General features: G+C 44.2%; 1 protein-coding gene across 4 annotated transcripts in view; it reads left to right on the plus strand.

The window, feature by feature from the left end:
• The first annotated feature begins 10,261 nt into the window (after nt 1-10,261).
• Nucleotides 10,262-14,109, plus strand: part of EPS15 (epidermal growth factor receptor pathway substrate 15) — a 55,099-nt gene continuing 51,251 nt past the window's right edge. For all 4 annotated transcript variants that reach the window (XM_060276910.2, XM_088674064.1, XM_088674063.1 and 1 more), the window contains exon 1: nt 10,262-10,406. In XM_060276910.2, the coding sequence (XP_060132893.2) occupies nt 10,380-10,406 (27 nt within the window). In that variant the 5' untranslated portion in view covers nt 10,262-10,379. The remainder of the gene's footprint in view (nt 10,407-14,109) is intronic.

The raw sequence follows: 14,109 nt of genomic DNA on the forward strand, positions 1-14,109 counted from the left end.
ATGAAAGCTCATACCAATGACAAACTTAGTTGGTCTCCAAGGTGCTACTGGAAGGAATTTTTTTATTTTGTTTCGACTATGGCAGACCAACACGGCTACCCACCTGTAACCAGAGATAGATTGAAATGCCTATACTGTAACAGTTTTACATCATTTGCAGGTGGCAATTTGATTGCTGAAATTGTTTTACAGGGAGGAAATTCCCATTGTGGTTGTGGGTGGCTGCTTAGGTTTCTTTTAAAATGTTTTAAAATAACTTTTTAAAACTGTCACCAACTTTTTTAAGTTAAGCAAAATGGAAGCAAAGAAGGCCCATTCTCATGGTAAGTTGATCCTCTACTACCCACCCCAAGTTAGCTAATTGTATTGGGGTGCCCCTTCTCTTCCTTTGGTTACAGGTTTCCCGTGACATCGTTTTTTTCTCCCTCCCCCAAAATCAGGCATATTGTAAAACAAATGGAGACTAGATTTGCTGTAAACCAGGAATGTTGCACGGGCAGCTTTTTCCCGCTTTCTCATTCATCCATCTCCCCTGCCCTTCAATGGGTTCTGTAATTATAGTGCAGCATTACTTTGACGCAAAGGAGACAGTGATATCCAACAGTTGAAAAATAATTCTGGCTGAAACTCTGCCCCTTTAAATCTCTACATAACCTCTATTTTATACATGTTTTGGGTAGACACGCTTAAAACATGCAGGTCTGCACTGATCAGGTGTAAGTGGCACTTCACATGACCATTGTAGTAATTCAACCATATACCATTATACTATGGTAATTCAACTACAACTTACAGCTGAGAATTCATATGTGCACCTCTTACACACTATGAGGTTCCTGAACTATTGTGACTAATTCCATTATAAGTTCCCACCACAAATGCACATGGAAGCGTTATGTAGTCATATGGCACAACACTAAGAGGAGTGATGGTTGCCTGGATTTCCACCCAATATATTTCTAGTATGAAACTTTTCACTATCAATGTATAGCATACGTAGGCAGTGACCATGGACTGGGTAGGGTTCCTAGGTCACAGAAGCATGCCCATGTTGTTCATGCCTTCTGGCCATCCTCCTCGATACTATGGTACAGTTGTACTTAGCAAAACAGAAAGTTGGTTCAGAAGAGCTTCCTGCTCTCAGTTGCTTCACTGCTCTGAGAAACGTTACATTGCCTCCACCTGTTCTGGTTCTCCCCCTGTCCTTACCCTTTGCGAAGAAAGAGTGGACACTTAAGCATTGAAGTTTTTTAATACTTAAACCAAGGTAAGGCACTTAATGTGCTAAGTGCAGATTCATACCACAATAACTACATTGCACGGGGATTGCTATGCATAGGATTGCAGCTTGAATTAGTTAAAGGTGCCACATAGGCCTTAACAAGGGACCCCATAAATTTCCAGACCTATGGGAAAATATTCTACCCTCTCCCCACTTACTCACTTCTTTATCTTTTCCCCAGAATGTGGAATAGAGAGATACTAAGTGTACTAGGACCTGAGACACCAGGGTTAAAATCACCACTTGGCCATTAAAAACTCACTGTGTGACTTTGGGCCAGTCACTGTCTCTCAGACTAACCTTCCTCACAGGGTGGTTGTGAGGATAACGTAGGTAAATGAATGAATGCATGCCACCTTGAGCTCCTTGGAGGAAAGGTGGAATGGATATAAATGCAATACTGATAAATAAGGAATAATCATAATAAAAAGTCTATATCTAGCCTGCCTGTCCCTGATTTTGAAATGGAGGGTTGGGGGTCAGGTCTTGAATCATGAAAATTACTAAGGTTACCAGATTTTTTTCAGTGAATCTGGGGGCACTTTTCAACTTCGATGGATTTTGTATGGAGACTGATTTGTAAATCCGGGGACTGCCCCCAGGAAATGGGGACATCTGGTAACCTTAAAATAAACCCAACTCAGAAATCAAAGAAAAAGTAATCTGGGATACAACCTGGATATTCAGCCCTACAAACATTGGACCTTACATGTCAGATTCTTGGCAAATCCAGTGTGTGGCTATCTGCTGGAATGGGCTTGCCTGGGTGAGGTGTGCAGGCAGGGGCAGTCCATGCTCCCATACTAATACATGTATATAGGCTCTGCACACTTAAGTTATCATCTGAACTATGTACCCAATGTCATACACTGAGCTGTTGTAGAAATTGGAGTTCTTGGTGAAATCAATAGATTAAATGGAAAGGTTCCAAGAACTCAGGCCAGGAAGGAGATTAATTATAATTTCTTCAAACTGTTTAAAGCTTCAAGCAATGAGACAAATTCCAGATAGAATAATTTTCAAATACAGGACAAGACCTTGTTTTGTTTATTCTTAATCAGCTATAGTTTCATGGTCAAAGTGTACCAATTGTGTTTGCCTCACAACTGGTACACTTTGACCATGAAACTATAGCTAATGAAGAATAAACGAAACAAGGCCTTGTCCTGTATTTGAAAATTATTCTAACTGGAATTTGTCTCATACACTGAGCTGTGGCAGAGAGGATAAAATCATAATTAGTCTCAATATCTTATGGTGGGCTATTTTTTATGGTGGAGAAGGAAAATGTGCAGACAATATTTAATCAAAACATGATGCTGTCCCAAGAGGTCTACCTTGATTAAGAATTCTGAGCCTCAGAAATAAATGGTGTGTGCATGCACAGAGTGCACCTGCTTCCCCAGTGAAGAATCTGTATTTAGTACTTCCATAACAATAACTTCAGCCTGAAATATAAATGCTTCATTGCCAGCCACATTATGCTTCAACTCACTGCTACTCTTGCCAAAATGTCAAATGAAAAATAGATCTTTTTTTTTAAAAAAAACACCTCAAGAATCTAGGCCTTCAGGTAGTTGGAAGAGATATTTCTAGAGGCCTTTTCTCATAAGTAATGTGTGTTCCAGTTTGTTTTAAATACACTGGTTTGGTCATCATCCTTTGTGCAGAGTACATCTTAAAATCACCATCAATCTGCTCCGCCTCCCCACACCAAACTGGCAATAGCATTCAGTATACTTACACAACAAATAATCCAATGTCAAATCAAGCTGTGAACAACCTCACGCCCCTTCTCAAACTGTATTTTTATATGGTGTATACTAGTGTATGATACTGAAAAACCAGTAGGAGAACACTAGTGTATGATACTGAAAAACCAGTAGGAGAACACTTCAATCTCCCAGGACATTCTATACAAGATCTCAAAGCAGCTGTTTTATTACAGAGAAATTTCAGGAACAGACTGGAAAGAGAAGTTGCTGAATTGGACATCATTACCAAGCTTAAAACCATTGAAGCACCTGGGATGAATAGAGACATCGGATTCTTATCTCATTATGCATGATCAAGCTTTCTTTAGCACCTCAGCCCAGGACTAATTGCAGCCATCAGCAGCCATTAACATCCATCTACAGGTTTACCACTCCCATCAGCCCATCACCCATTCCCACCCACCCCCACCACCCTCTGTATATATATAGGGTCTGACACTTCTGTTTCTAGTGTATCTGAAGAAGTGTGCATGCACACGAAAGCTCATACCAAAATATAAACTTAGTTGGTCTTTAAGGTGCTACTGAAGGAATTTTTTTATTTTGCTTTGACTCAGACCAACACGGCTACCTACCTGCACCTTAACTAGGATTATTTGGAGGAAGCCACCGCTATTTAAAATTGTATGATACAGCTTTAAATGTATAGTCTAGATGGAGCCTCATCCAGTGAAGTTCAAGACAAACAGAAATAAAGAAACAAGCAACAAAGGTAGTCACAAAAGTTGAGGCCTGAGCTTTACTACTGTCTACTACATTCCCGTTCCATCTCAGGTGGCAAAATGGGACGTGCCACCCCTGGGCAAAGCCATCACATTAAACACTATACTGTTATGCTAGCAGTGACACAGTATTGCAAGGGACACTGTTCAGGAAGACACTCCTAAAAGGGCAGAATGGACAGCAAGGACAATACATGCACAGCCACAACAATTCTTCTAGCAAGTAAAATGGAAAGGTAAGAGTATTCTTGTGTTATGACAGCTATCAGGTTTCCACACACAGTTGAACACACAGATTATCTAGGCTCATGTTTAGCAAGAAGATCAAACCTATCCATTCTTAAGGAAATCAGCCCTGAGTGCTCCCTGGAAGGACAGATCGTGAAGCTGAGGCTCCAATACTTTGGCCACCTCATGAGAAGAGAAGACTCCCTGGAAAAGACCCTGATGTTGGGAAAGATGGAGGGCACAAGGAGAAGGGGACGACAGAGGACAAGATGGTTGGACAGTGTTCTCGAAGCTACGAACATGAGTTTGACCAAACTGCGGGAGGCAGTGCAAGACAGGAGTGCCTGGCGTGCTCTGGTCCATGGGGTCATGAAGAGTCGGACACGACTAAACGACTAAACAACAACAATGTTTAGCTCCAGAGCTGGGGCTCATTCAGAAATACACAAGCTGGTTTCCTTCAACGTTGTACTCCAGTACCAAGATATCTACGGAAAACAGCAAAAAAATTAGCAGACTTGTCAAAAGAACAATACATGACATTTTGCAGCACACACCTGCCTGTCTCGGGCAGCATGACCATTATGTATAGTTTGAATTCTATGTTTCCTGAGAAGTAAGGTCATTAACATACACCCAAGGAGATCTTTGTTCTTGCCATGAGTCAAATAATTAGCACAGCCATCACAGGCATTCTCATTCAATTGGACATGCAACCTATCAGATATGACACAAATGAATCGCTGAAGACACTTCAATTTTCAGCATTAAAATTTTGGTACATTCATACTATTTGCCTGAACATCATTGTGTATTAGTGAAGTAATACTGTATTTTTAAACTTTTTTTATTTATAAAACAATAAAACCAATCATTACAGAAGGAAGTTGTACATAAATGTAATTGAACAGCCTAAACTTATAAAGATATTGCCCAGAGGGTAGCCCTTTAATACCCAAAACCACACGTAAAAATTAAAACTCATTCCAATAAACTCCAGGACAGGTAATTAGCACAAAATGGCTTATTTGACTGGAAAGCAAACACATCTCAGTGAGACCTTGTAGTATCCTGATGGCTTAGGGGTCAAGGTTCTGTGAGGCTTTTCACAATTGGATGTAATGATATTTAAATCAAACAAGACGTTAGAAATTCATCCTGCTAAAAAGCGCTACAGGGTCCTGACCCTACACCATACAATGGGCATAGTGATTCAACCATCAGTTACAATTCTCCATATATTCTAGCTATAGTTTAAAGCTAGCATGGTTTAAGATAAGGTTTACATTTTATTTTGGTGCTTAAGGCCATGAGAGGTCAATGGCAACAATCTCCTGAGCATGTGAGCTTGTGTTTTAGCAAAGTGTGCAACAGGGCTTCATGAACTTTTGGCTGTCTTTTTTTCTGATTGAAACATGGCAATGTGCTCCTGGACAACCTCAGTCCAGTATATGTATCTGAAGGAGCGTCTCTACCCACATCGTTCTGCCCGGACACTGAGGTCCAGTGCTGAGGGCCTTCTGGCAGTTCGCTCGCTGCAAGAAGCCAAGTTACAGGGAACCAGGCAGAGGGCCTTCTCGGGAGTGGCACCCACCCTGAGGAACACCCTCCTACCAGATGTCAAAGAGAAAAACAACTACAGTGGTCCCTCAACTTACGAATTTAATCCGTTCCGAATGCACATTCGTAGGTCGAAAAGTTTGTAAGTAAAAAAAGCGGTTTCCCATAGGAATGCATTGGAAACGGAAAAATTCGTAAGTCGAGTAAACCGCATCTAAAATTCGTAAGACAAGAAAACCCCATCTAAACCGCAACGGTTTTCCTTTCAGATATCGAAAAAAACGTAAGCGTGCGGCCATTTTTTCCCCCATTCGTAACTCGAAATTTTGTATGTCAAGTACTTCGTGAGTCGAGGGACCACTGTACCAGACTTTTAGAAGACATATGAAGGCAGCCCTGTTTAGGGAAGCTTTTAATGTTTAATAGATTATTGTATTTTAATATTCTGTTGGAAGCCACCCAGAGTGGCTGGGGAAACCCAGCCAGATGGGCGGGGTATAAATAATAAATTATTTATACTTTTATATTATATTATATTATTATTATATAGTATATATTATATCATCATCATGTGGGAGACTGGCTGCATCTGTTTCCACATGGATCATGTTGCCAGCACTGTCCATGATGGGTGGGCTGTGGCAGAGTTTCTTGGGCTGTTGTGGGCACGTATGCCATTCCCCACAATATTCTGTTTTCATTTGTGTATTTTCTCTCTTTGCCCAGGCTGTGGCCAAAAATAAAACCATAGGAAGATGGTTTGCAACCAATACTTTCTTGTACATTGCTGCAACAGTATGTTGACTTTGTATGCATGTTGGAGATATCTCTCTGCCTATGTGTGCACATGTGTTGCCTAATTTGAACCTAGAGTCCATGTAACTAACTGGGGATCTTTTTCCTTTTCAGTATCAGTTCCCACCCCCTCACCGGCGCCCCCCCCCCCCGGCTGTGACAGTTGTTTTTAAAGTTCAATGTGTTACATAGAGAACTTAGTAAAGCCACTTCTATGATTTATGGTTGTGTTTAGTGAGAAAAGGCTGTTTTCAGCAGAATGTAGCAAAGCTCCTTGTGCTTGTTGAAGATAAAATAAACAGCACGGCGCTAGTGTGCAGGCTGTTGCTGATTCTGAAGCGGTATCATTTCATGCTCTATTTCTGTCAGAGTACATTACTGTACTGAGTAGTGTGTGAGCAGTGGCCAAACCTCTGGCAGTTATACATTGCTTGAAGGTCATATGATATTTATTCAAGTTTGTAAGTTTTGTAGTGACTTTAAATGGCAACCTTGGGGCTGAATATGTTAACCTCTGCTACTGGGCGACTTCCATTTGTTTCAGAGGAACAGTGGAATCTGCAGATATGTTCCTGGCCTACTTACAGAAGTATCACAGTCTCTCCAGCATTTCACAGATAAAAATAGGGACACTTTTGTGGACTATTACACATTGCTGAAGGCTCTTCTCTGCCTGCTGGATGCTGTATTAATTTGATCTGCAATTGCCTGGCCTGCACTGGCACTGTTTCTTAATAAACTAACAGCTGCATTTTTATTTTAATTATTATTTTCTAAATTGCTTATCAGTCCTCTTAAGACACAGGTGGACAACTTTTGTCCCACTAGACACCCACTGGCCACTGTCAGTACAGCCAGGGGTGATTATTAGTATTTATTAAAGTTATTAATCTACTTCTCGATTAAAGTTATTAATCTACGTACAAAGATTACCATAATCAAGGACAAAAGTGGTAAGGACCTAACAGAAGCAGAAGACATCAAGAAGAGGTGGCAAGAATACACAGAGGAATTATACCAGAAAGATATGGAGGTCTCGTACACCTCAGGTAGTGTGGTTGCTGACCTTGAGCCAGACATCTTGGAGAGTGAAGTCAAATGGGCCTTAGAAAGCATTGCTAATAACAAGGCCAGTGGAAGTGATGATATTCCAGCTGAACTATTTAAAATTTTAAAAGATGATGCTGTTAAGGTGCTACACCCAATATGCCAGCAAGTTTGGAAAACTCAGCAATGGCCAGAGGATTGGAGAAGATCAGTCTACATCCCAATTCCAAAGAAGGGCAGTGCCAAAGAATGCTCCAACTACCGCACAATTGCGCTCATTTCACACGCTAGCAAGGTTATGCTTAAAATTCTACAAGGCAGGCTTAGGCAGTATGTGGACCGAGAACTCCCAGAAGTGCAAGCTGGATTTCGAAAGGGCAGAGGAACCAGAGACCAAATAGCAAACATACGCTGGATTATGGAGAAAGCTAGAGAGTTCCAGAAAAACGTCTACTTCTGCTTCATTGACTATGCAAAAGCCTTTGACTGTGTCGACCACAGCAAACTATGGCAAGTTCTTAAAGAAATGGGAGTGCCTGATCACCTCATCTGTCTCCTGAGAAATCTCTATGTGGGACAAGAAGCTACAGTTAGAACTGGATATGGAACAACTGATTGGTTCAAAATTGGGAAAGGAGTACGACAAGGTTGTATATTGTCTCCCTGCTTATTTAACTTATATGCAGAATTCATCATGCGAAAGGCTGGACTAGATGAATCCCAAGCCGGAATTAAGATTGCTGGAAGAAATATCAACAACCTCAGATATGCAGATGACACAACCTTGATGGCAGAAAGCGAGGAGGAATTAAAGAACCTTTTAATGAGGGTGAAAGAGGAGAGCGCAAAATATGGTCTGAAGCTCAACATCAAAAAAACCAAGATCATGGCCACTGGTCCCATCACCTCCTGGCAAATAGAAGGGGAAGAAATGGAGGCAGTGAGAGATTTTACTTTCTTGGGCTCCTTGATCACTGCAGATGGTGACAGCAGTCACGAAATTAAAAGACGCCTGCTTCTTGGGAGAAAAGCAATGACAAACCTAGACAGCATCTTAAAAAGCAGAGACATCACCTTGCCGACAAAGGTCCGTATAGTTAAAGCTATGGTTTTCCCAGTAGTGATGTATGGAAGTGAGAGTTGGACCATAAAGAAGGCTGATCGCCGAAGAATTGATGCTTTTGAATTATGGTGCTGGAGGAGACTCTTGAGAGTCCCATGGACTGCAAGAAGATCAAACCTATCCATTCTTAAGGAAATCAGCCCTGAGTGCTCCCTGGAAGGACAGATCATGAAGCTGAGGCTCCAATACTTTGGCCACCTCATGAGAAGAGAAGAATCCTTGGAAAAGACCCTGATGTTGGGAAAGATTGAGGGCACTAGGAGAAGGGGACGACAGAGGACAAGATGGTTGGACAGTGTTCTCGAAGCTACGAACATGAGTTTGACCAAACTGCGGGAGGCAGTGCAAGACAGGAGTGCCTGGCGTGCTCTGGTCCATGGGGTCACGAAGAGTCGGACACGACTAAACGACTAAACAACAACAATCTACTTCTCTTGCTGCAGCCAATTCAAGGCATCGTTATGAAAACAAAATGACAAAGCAAAACCCCATACATTAATTAAAACCAGTGTGTGTGTGGGGGGGGGGGAAATCATTAAAAACAACCCATCGGTTTTAAAAGATCATGGATTGTTAACAGCCCAAGGCCTGGTTGAAAAAATGGTTTTGTCTGCCGCTTAAAGGTATGTAGTGATGGCACCAGGTGAGTCTCCCTGGCGAAAGCATTTCACAATGGGGAGCCTCCTCAGAAAAGGCCTGTTATCAGGTTGCCATCCTCTGGACATCTCATGGAGGGGGCATGTGGAGTAGGGCTTCAGATGATAAGCACAGGGTCTGGGTCAGTTCATATGGGGAGAGGCAGTCCTTGATTATGGGAGTTGTAGTCCAATAACCACAGGTTCCCCAACCTTGTTGTATGGATTTAAAATTTTGTCGATCCTATTTGTACAGTATTTTGTATCCAACTTAAGTCCAAAGAAGCCATTCTGGTAGCATCTGCACTTTTGAATAAAATAGGAACAAGGGAAACTGCAAAAAGCCCACCCACGCAGTCAGAAGTAGGTTCCACGAAATTCGATGGGACTTACTTCTAAGTAAATATGCATAGGGTTTTATGTGTTTGTTCTAAAACTGCTATCTATACTGAGGCAGGAGGACAACAGAACCGGATAATGTGCATTCAGAATACTAAAGACGTTTGAGATACAGGCCGTCTAACTGATAAAACAGCTTCTCTTAGGAAGAGCAGAAACTCAATTCCCTAACAATTCATTTTGAGCTTAAGCGGATCTATCCTTGAGGAAGGAAAATGCTTTGTGGCTTGCAAAGCTTACAATTTGTGCTGTGAGATCGTTCACCAAGGAAATGGCCCGTAAGGCTGCAATCGTAGGGTATGCTTACTCGGGAGCAAACAGCACCGAACACGGCGAGATCTACTTTAGAGTATTACACAACGGAGGTTAGCCCCACAGCGTGTACGCCCAACGAGAAAGCTCTCCCAAGTTCTCCCTCTGCACGACTCCAGTCCGCATTTTCGTAGCCGCCGAGCTTAACTGAGGTCGAGCCGAACCAACCCTTCCTGGCCGGCTGGCTCGGAATCCGGGCCAGGCGAGCGTAATAGTATTCCTCCGACCGGAGGCCGAATTGGGCGGTTGCTCGGTGGTGGCTCCGCTCCAGAGGGGGCTGTGCCGGGAAGGGATCCGGGCGCCGGGCTTTGCTGCGCAGCGGACGGGCCGCACGCAGGGCGGGGCCTGGCTGGGGGTGGCTCGGGAAGTTGCCGAAGTTGGGCAGAGAGTGGAGGGACGGAGCCAGCGAGCGCCTGCCTGCTCGGGCCGGGCCTTCCTGGGTGCTGCTCTTCCCCCTCCCGCCCTCCCTTCCCTGTCCGGCCGGTGCATGATGGAAGCAGCATGGCCGCTCATCTTTCCTTAACGCAGGTAGGGACTGCTCGCTTTTTGCTCAGTGGGGAGGGAGGGAGGTGGGGAGTGAGGTGGTTAGCTTGGGCGGGGGAGGCAGCCGGGGGGGGGGGAAGCCTCGCCTCCCACGCTCCCGCCGTCTTCCTTTAGGAAAGTTTCCTTTGTGACCTGGCCGCCTCCCGCTTCCATTCCTCCTTGTAGCCCTTTCCCTTCCCGCGTCTCCCCTCTGGGCGCTTCCGCCTGCGCCCCCCTTCGCAACACCCACCCTCCATCTCTGCCTCTCTGGGGCGCCCTTTGGAACCCAGCGGGGCTTACTTCTGAGGAGGCGCCTTGTTTATGAACCGCCTCCCCTGTTTCCGTGCTCCCCAAGCTCTCTAGTCTTCCTCCCTAGTCTCCTCCTCCTCCTTCCAAGTTCTGCTGTTGCCCCAAAGCTGCCGCCCTTCACTTCGCCGGTGGTTCCCACGGGGGACTCCGCACCTTGTTTCGCGTAAGCGGACGACGTGGGCTGCGCCTTACGCAAAGCTCGTAACGCAGAGAACGTGTCTAGCGGGCGCCCGGAATTCCGTCTCCGCTCCGCCGCTCCTGTCGGTCTCCAGCCGGTGTGACGAAGAGTGACAGGCTTGGGAGCTGGGCTGACAAGGGGTCAAATCTCCACTCACCCGGGAAACACTGTGTTTATTCGCTGCCTCTTCGCCTAATCTTCCTCACAGGGTTGTTGTGAGGATAACATGGGGAGGGAAAGGGCCACGGACACCACCGTGAACTCCCTGGAGGAAAAATGGACTAGAAATGTAGTAATAATAATCTTGGTGGGTTGGGTGTGTTATGGCTCCCTGAGTTTTTTCTGTTTCTTTTTAACTCTCTGTAGGGTTTCCTCATGTTGCACCTACTGCGATGTTCTTTCTTGTATTCCCCACTCCATGCATTCAGACAGACAGACACTTTTTCTGTAGGACTGCTTTCCAACCTAATACCTGTTATTTCTTCTCTGGAGGTGCCCCCACCCATGGCATGGGGTGAAGCGGCTACCTCAGGCGGCAGAAGTGCAAGAGGCGGCACTCCACCCGCCCCACTGCTTCTGCCATCCAGAGGGAGGTTTTCCAGCCTGCCAAGTTCAGCAAGAGCCATGGCAATCCTGTACACTAGTTGCAGTGTTAGAAACCTAGGTTATGGGTGTAACAACTGAATGTCTAGGTGTGCTTTTTTAATAACAAGACTACAAAGCTAAAAATGAATGAACTGCAGCTAAAATATTGTGTTCATTTTTCACATGGTCTAGTCCTTTCCCTGTGCACCCCCCTAATATTCTTAGGTCTCTTCTCCGGTCTTCAGAGAGTAGCTGGAAGTTGTTGTCGTTTAGTCGTGTTAGACTCTTCGTGACCCCATGGACCAGAGCAAAACAGGCACTCCTGTCTTCCACTGCCTCCCGCAGTTTGGTCAGACTCGTGTTCTGGAAGTAGGGAGGCAGAAAAAGGTCCTCCTTTCCTTCCACTCTGCAGTTTTAATCTGAAATTTTAGGTGCAGCCCAGAGCTCAGAAACTGCTCGTGCTAATGAAATTCCCTGTCACAAAATGTGTCTAGAACAATGGGACTCCCAAGGGGAAAGCATTTTGGCTTCCGTGGTACGCTTTTTGCAAGCACCTTACTTTTCCTTTTAAAATTTTTTTTAAATTGATTTTTTTTTTTCAGTTAAACAAAATGAAGTGAAAAACCAATAGAAACAAAAGGTGCATTAGAAAATACAAAAAGGAGGACCCTCCTCCATTCTATAAATACTTATCTAGTACGATGGTAAACACATTATTTTTTCTGTGTCCCAGAACAGACTAGGGCCTATCCCCACTTACCTGGGAGTAAGTCCTAGTGATTTGAGTGGGAGATACTGATGTGTTGGCATGGTTAGGTTTGCACTGTAGGTGCTGCAAAAAGTTTTCTCCAGCACAATGGCATGACTCCACTTCAATCTGGGTTAAAATAGTAAAGGTAAAGGGACCCATGACCATTAGGGCCAGTCGTGGCCGACTCTGGGGTTGCGGTGCTCATATAAGAAATAATAAATAAATTTCAGTTCAGTTAATATAAAATGATCCTTTATTTTTGGGATGGTCTTGGTTACCTCCCTTCATGCTAATTGGTCTTATATGTGTAAACAGGAAGTACAGTCAACATGAGTGTAGGTGTTGTGTATTTATGTTCTTGTTCATTATCCCCTGTGCCTGGTGCAATTCTTGGCAGTAGAACTCTATGAGGGGTAAACTATAGTGTCCAGAGTTCTCTGAGGGAGAGAATGTGCTTTGAATGTGCATTAAAACTATAGTGTATACACTATAGTGTATAAAACTATAGTGTATAGTGTATATATCTGCACTATTTTTGGTGGGGCAACTAATAGTTGCTTAACTTCAACTATGCAGTTAGCATAGCAGTATGTTTGCAAATGAATACAACAACAAAGTCTTTGTTTATTTGAAATATTGATGTACTGCTACTCAATAAAATAACACCAAGGTGGTATATTATAAAGCAATTCAGTAAAGGGACCCCTGACCATTAGGTCCAGTCGTGACCGACTCTGGGGTTGCGCGCTCATCTCGCATTATTGGCTGAGGGAGCCGGCGTATAGCTTCCAGGTCATGTGGCCAGCATGACAAAGCCGCTTTTGGTGAACCAGAGCAGCACATGGAAACGCCGTTTACCTTCCCGCTATGTAGCGGTTCCTATTTATCTACTTGCATTTAGACGTGCTTTCTAACTGCTAGGTTGGCAGGAGCTGGGACCAAGCAACGGGAGCTCACCCCGTCACAGGGATTCGAACCGCTGACCTTCTGATCAGCAAGCCCTAGGCTCAGTGGTTTAACCACAGCGCCACCTGGGTCCCTTAAAGCAATTCAGTACAAAACAGCAATACAGAAATGAAAGCTTGAGGCTATAGCCCTATCTGAACTGAGCCCAGAACACAACTCTGTACAGGTCTCACTTGCAGGCCTCTCTTGTACATACTTACTTAGAAGTTGGTCCCACCAGGTTGGTAAGCATGTGTAGTACAGATGTCATGGCCGACCCTTGGTTTTGCCATTGAGATCTGGAAATCCACGCTCTTGAAGCCATAGTTTCCAGTTCTGGTTTGGATGTGAATTTGTCTGGATCTGTTTCATTCTGGGTTCAGGGGCAGTTTGGGAACTGATCAGTTGAGAGCGGGATAGGGAGAATGTGACTCTGCTTCTCAGTTTCTTGGTGACTTTTGACACCACCCTCCTGGATTTGCACTGTGGGATGAATATTGTAGGCACTGTTTTATAGTTGTTTTGCTCCTACCGGCAAGGTCTTTTGTCACTAGACACTTAGGGAGCCTCAGGGGCTAGGAGTGCCTTTTAGCAGCTATGCTTGGTTCACAAACTATGATAATTCTTGGACAGGGATAGTTGGGCCACAGTGATTCCTTGAAATGCACTTCATGTGAGGCTACCCTTTCACATTGTCTGGAAACTCCAGCCGGGGCAAAACTGCTGCTAGATGGTTAATGGGGACAGATTATCTCCAGCACATAACTCCAGTGCTCAAACACTTGCACTGCTACCGATGCACGACTGGGCCAGGTTCAAGGTTCTTGTGTTAATTTACAAGCCTTAACAAATTGGGCCCAGGAAACCTCAAGGACTGCCTGATCACTGAGATTTTCGGCGGAGTCACTGTTAGTGTTCCACCATGGTTCGTATCTACCAGG

The sequence above is a fragment of the Zootoca vivipara genome, chromosome 7 (genome assembly GCF_965207765.1).
Source record: "Zootoca vivipara chromosome 7, rZooViv2.hap1.1, whole genome shotgun sequence".
NCBI lineage: Eukaryota > Metazoa > Chordata > Lepidosauria > Squamata > Lacertidae > Zootoca > Zootoca vivipara.